The following is a 5,401-nucleotide window of genomic DNA, read 5'->3' as shown; positions in this document are numbered from 1 at the left end:
TAATAGATTGTATTAGTTGCTTGTAGGGAAGTTTGGCAAAATTAAATGTTTATTGCAAGTAATTAACATATAAAAAATTATAAGGGCATCCTCAATAGTTGGAGATTTACCTCAGATTTTTGTGGGTCCCAACATCCACCTCATAATCCATTATCTCACTCAATATCAAAATTTCTTCTTTCTATTAATTTTAAGTTTTTTCACAACTTTTTGTGGATCCACCATTTTATCTACATATTTTAATTATTTCTTTATTTATTTGATTTATAAATTTATAATTTTATAATAAACATAAATGAATTGCATACGTAAATGAACATATATAAAAATTACAAGCTTTTTTTTCCAAACTTATAATTAAAATAAAAAAACAATTATTAATTCCTCACCAAAAAAAAAAAACAATTATTAACAAAAAAAAAAAAAATGTGTGCTGTGCTGTTGCAATTGCAACAGCACGGCATGGGCCAGAAAATTGGCCGTTGCTTGGCAACGGCTAAGGCCAAATAAATATTTTCAGAATGGCCGCCAGTTGGCGATCACTCTGAAACGCCTATTTATTTTTATTTTTCTAAAAATTTTTTGACATGATTTTTAAATTGCAGGAGGAAAATGTTGTGAAGATTTTGTGGTGAAAATTCTCTTACTGGAGATGTCCTAAGGACATGTGACACATAATAATATTACAATTACATTTAATAAATAATAATATATAACAAATATTCTCTATAAACGAGTAGACATTAAATTGAACATTTTATGTTGAAAATTTATCTCAAAGGATAAAAAAAAAAAAAAAAAAAGTGTAGTGGAAAACATGTGGTATGATCTATATTTTCTACAAAATTGGTTTTGATGGTTTTTAAGGATAGAAAAGCTTAGCAAACAAAAGCTCACTCCATATATCTTGAACTCCAGGAGAACACCAATGGATACAATCAGCATAGCTCACAAGGGTTGCTAGTTCTTCAGCTGTCAAAGTCCCAAATGGTTTCTTGTAAATTGATACATGACCATCCTTTCTATAGTTTGAGAGCCTTGTAATGTTTAGGAGTGTTATTTGCACATTCGACTTGCTGAGCACCTCATCAATTACTCGCATTGTTTTTTTCAACGGTTTTGATACATCGTAATTAAGATCTTCTACGAGAGTCGTTTCATTATAACAATTGCCATTCTGATCGCCTCCCCATAAATCCTTGCTATCAAGAACAAAACTTTGTTATTAGATTGAAAACTTTGTTATATGATCAATCTAATAATAAAGTGTTTTCTAAACCTCTTCAACATTGTGCCAAACCTAAATTGCCCATATACATACATACATACATATGTGTGTCAAAATTTTAAATTAGATTCTATTACAATTTTAATAATTTATATTTATATATAGAGATTAAATTACCAAAATATCTCTCGACTATATTTTGGTTTTTTACTTTCAAAAAGTTTTTATTTGACGAGGAAAACCCGTAATCATTGCTTGAGAGTGTGCACTAAGTAAACCTTGTCTTGTGACCCTAACCAGCAAAGGACCACAACGAGGTAAACCAATTTAGGTTGCCTATAACTAATTGGCTTAAAATAAGAAAGTCAATAGGTCGCTCTAATTGGGGAACTTGGAACCTTATAGTTACCAAATTAATATCCTGACCAATTTAGTTAGGGTTGTCATTTCGACTTTCAAATTTGACCAATAACGTCCTTGACTATCAAATTTATATATATATATATTAGTTCTTTAAATGACTGAAATAGTTAAAAGTTAGGGTAAAATAGAATCTCCAAATGACTAAATTAAAATAAATACAAATTTGATAGTTAAAGTCTTAAAGACACTACTGTTAAATGAAATTAAAAGTCTGAGAACAAAATTAAATGGTAAAATCACTATAACACAAATATCATTTTGTAATTCAATCTATATAGAGTTATTTCACACATTCACTAACCTTCTATGAGTTGGTGAGATGTCATTGAAAAATACCCTTGTTTTAGTTAGATCCATATTCTCCTCAACCCATTTCAACATACTCTCCAATGCCATACGATAAGCATCATTTGAGGGCACATCTGTTGTGTTTTTAACCTTGTCTTCAAATGATCCTTCTCTGCATTATTATATTTTCGGTCTTGACCAAATTTCAAAATTCTATAACCACTATATACTGTATATACTAGTAAAGAGTAAATTTCAATTTTGGTCCTGTGACTATAGGGGTCCTGTTAATTGTAGTCTACAACTTTCAAAAGTGTTAATTTAGTACATTGACTATGTAATTTTTTATCAATTTTGGTCACTCTGGCCAAATTTTGCCGGAAAAACTTAATTCATCAATTAGTGTTTAATATGAGGGGCAAATTCGTTTTTTGAACTGTGGTCCGAATAAAACAAAGTCAGTTTTTAACCCATTTTTTCGGTAAAATTTGACCGGCAATTTAACTAGAATGACCAAAATTGATAAAAATTTGCATACTCAAGGTACTAAATTAATACTTCTGAATGTCGTGAACTGCAACTAACAGGACCCCTATAATCACGGGACCAAAATTGAAATTTACTCTACTAGTAAATGTTGTTGCTATATATCTTGAAGTAAAAAGTAGTAGTTATGTATCTACTTACAATATCTTGAAGTAATCGTCAATAAACCACCAGATATAAGTCTGCAGCACTAAAATGTCAACTCCTCTCCAATGTTGTCCATGCACATTAATTGAACCTCTGCGAACCATTCGACCGTGCACTGTATGCTTTTTAGGGTCGTCTGCATTTGATTCCAGCAGTAATGGAGCCCAGTAGAATTCAACCGTAGCATTGTATTCCTTAAATGCATCAAAAACAACAAAACTATATATTATATGCTCAACATGCCGCCTCACGTGGACCATAGTATCTTTTTTGACTCTAATACTAAATTAAAACATGTGCTCCATCTCAATCAACTAAAAACTTAAGCTGATAGTTGAATTGCACATTTATATATTATATGCTCAACAATCATGTTCGCCTATGTTTCTCAAATAATCAATTAGACAGCTCTTTAAACTTTTCAAATTAATTAAATTTATATGTGATACAATAAATTAAAAGTACGGTGTAAAAAATTCTCGTATAAGACGCATAAACTGATGCAGAATTTCAATATTTTTTCAAAAAATAATATTTAAATACCTTGGCTGTAAAAATAATTCTTTGGCCAGCATCTTCAATGGATTTGGCATTGTTTGGAATGAATTTTTGAAGAAGGCAGACCATGGAATAGAAGCTACCTCTACATAGTGAATCGCCTGCAAACATCATCCTTTTTCCTCTAAGAGCTTCAAGCATCAATGAAGCATTAAAACTGTAAATTTAGTAAAGTCAAAGTTATTCATATTTCTTATCAATACAAAACATCGTAATGATCGTGAATTTTATCAAAAATGATAAGTGTACTCCTAAAGGGTAAAATTCATATATTTTATTGGAGGAAGAAAATAAAGGGGAAGGGGTGAAATAGACCCTCAAACATTACCTAAAAATAATTTAGGTCCCTAAACTTTTTAAATGAGTAAATACCAAAAATGGTCCCTCGACTATAGCTAAATTCACAAATTGGTCCTCAACTTTCAATTTCACCTAATTAAGTCCTTAACTTTGTAATTTTAACACAATTTGGTCCTCTGTCTATTTGACCGTTTGTTGACTGTGATTTTTGAGGATATATATGTAATTTCATGGTCCATCATCGATTTTTTAAGGTTCCGGTTGTATTTCCAGACCGCACTGTTACATTTGAATCCACTATCGAAAGCAATCTACCAAACTCGGTCACCTTCTTCATCCTCCCTTTGGATTCAATGTAGTTGAATTCGTACCAGAGCGAAGAAGACGACGTGTTTCCGAACCGGTGCAACGTCATCCTGGAGGCCTCCACGTGCTCCGACAAGAGCTGAAGGTTCTTCTGGAGATCGTCGATCACGGTCAACAAACGGTCAATTAGATGGAGGACCAAATCGTGTCAAAATTGCAAACTTAAGGACTTAATTGGGCGAAATTGAAAGTTGAGGACCAATTTGTGAATTTAGCTATAGTCGAGGGACCATTTTGGGTATTTACTCTTTTTAAATTTACAATTAAACTCATCAACATTTCACTTTAGTGCGATAAAGCCTAAAACCCGGTTGGTAACCTGCTTAGCAGGTAACTAGGCTTCTGCCAACCCTTTGACAAAACTCCGACACCATTTTCGATAAAAAATCAACCGGCGACCAGCGACCAGCGACCGGTCACCATTGAAGAAGGCGCCCATCAGCCGAGATCGAAGGCCTTCTCTCACCGGGGAACGCGACTAGTCTAGTGTAAGAAGGCGACCCACTAGTTGCCTACTTCAATGGCAACCAGGCACCAATCACTCCTTTATCGTAAATGGTGTCTGAATTTTGTCGGAGGGTTGTCAAAACTCTAGTGACCTACTATTGCTGGTTATCAATTGATTTGGACTTCATTGCACCAAAATAAAATATTAATAAATTTAATTGTTACTTTATAAAATTTAATAGTCTAATTAACTTTTTAGATAAAACTCAAGGACCTATTTAATCCTTTTTCTAAAAATAAATAAATAACATATATAAAATTACTCTCGCTGCATACCTAGGTAGTGAGCAAGCATTAGGTTGCCATTTCCAATAAATATAATCCCTGTCGGGCCTACCACTTGCTAAGCAAGCTTGTTGCGGTTGTAGATAAGGACACTCAGATTCCTTATATAACGGTCGAGATTCCTCGTCTCTAACCCACCGCCCACTAAATATGTCGCACCCGTTCTCGTTCCTTCCAATCGCGAATGGCAACCTCTCTTCTTTCTTCTGCTCTAACACCAAAATCACCCAAAACAATTAAAATATTTATATTAAAAAAAAAACCGACACTTTTAACTCCTAAATTGTTTTACTTTTTTTTTTTTTTTTTTTCTTTAAAGATAGAGTTTGCATGCAGGGTATTCTAGGAAACTCACTGGTTGTTGAGGTAGCCAAGCAAACGATGTGAACAACGGAGGTGAAAAGACAAGGGCATAAAGGGAAATGAACACGATAATGACTAGTGGTGCGAAGAAGTAAGGGAGAAAGACAGTTTTTTTGAGGAAGAAGAAAGAGGAATTAGATGATTCCAATTTCGTCGTCATAGTTCCCACGACTAAATATTTGCTTTTGTTATTATTTTCTTTGAGGTTTTATATTAAGATTTCATATGATTCTATGTATCGTCGAAAGTATATATGGAAACAATAATATGTTGTGTTGAATGAGCGAATATACATGAATTAAATTTGATGTATTTGTATTTTATAGCAACGGGGGTCGTTTGGATGGAACAATATAATGTGGGGTGACGGGATACTACTGTTATCAGTCA

The 5,401-nt window shown here is 33.0% G+C and overlaps 1 protein-coding gene across 1 annotated transcript; it reads right to left on the bottom strand.

The window, feature by feature from the left end:
- Positions 1-858: 858 nt before the first annotated feature.
- Positions 859-5,171, bottom strand: LOC109154896 (protein trichome birefringence-like 33). The gene is made up of 6 exons (XM_019302635.1): positions 5,004-5,171; positions 4,640-4,854; positions 3,176-3,347; positions 2,627-2,826; positions 1,953-2,111; positions 859-1,202 (listed from the first exon to the last, which is right to left on the bottom strand). The coding sequence occupies exons 1-6, from the start codon at positions 5,169-5,171 to the stop codon at positions 863-865; spliced, it is 1,254 nt and encodes a 417-aa protein (XP_019158180.1). The 3' UTR covers positions 859-862.
- Positions 5,172-5,401: the final 230 nt, after the last annotated feature.

This window comes from Ipomoea nil, unplaced genomic scaffold (genome assembly GCF_001879475.1).
Source record: "Ipomoea nil cultivar Tokyo-kokei standard unplaced genomic scaffold, Asagao_1.1 scaffold2662, whole genome shotgun sequence".
NCBI lineage: Eukaryota > Viridiplantae > Streptophyta > Magnoliopsida > Solanales > Convolvulaceae > Ipomoea > Ipomoea nil.
Note: the sequence above shows the minus strand (reverse complement) of the source record. Positions and strands in the feature narration are given on the sequence as shown.

What these genes read in the sequence shown, in the direction of transcription:
- LOC109154896 (XM_019302635.1), bottom strand. Translation starts at nt 5,171, where the DNA reads ATGACGACGAAATTGGAATCATCTAATTCCTCTTTCTTCTTCCTCAAA. An exon ending in GACGATTACTTCAAGATATT is followed by an intron (nt 2,112 to 2,626) that starts GTAAGTAGATAC and finishes ATAATAATGCAG; the next exon opens with AGAAGGATCATTTGAAGACA. An exon ending in ATCTCACCAACTCATAGAAG is followed by an intron (nt 1,203 to 1,952) that starts GTTAGTGAATGT and finishes TGTTCTTGATAG; the next exon opens with CAAGGATTTATGGGGAGGCG.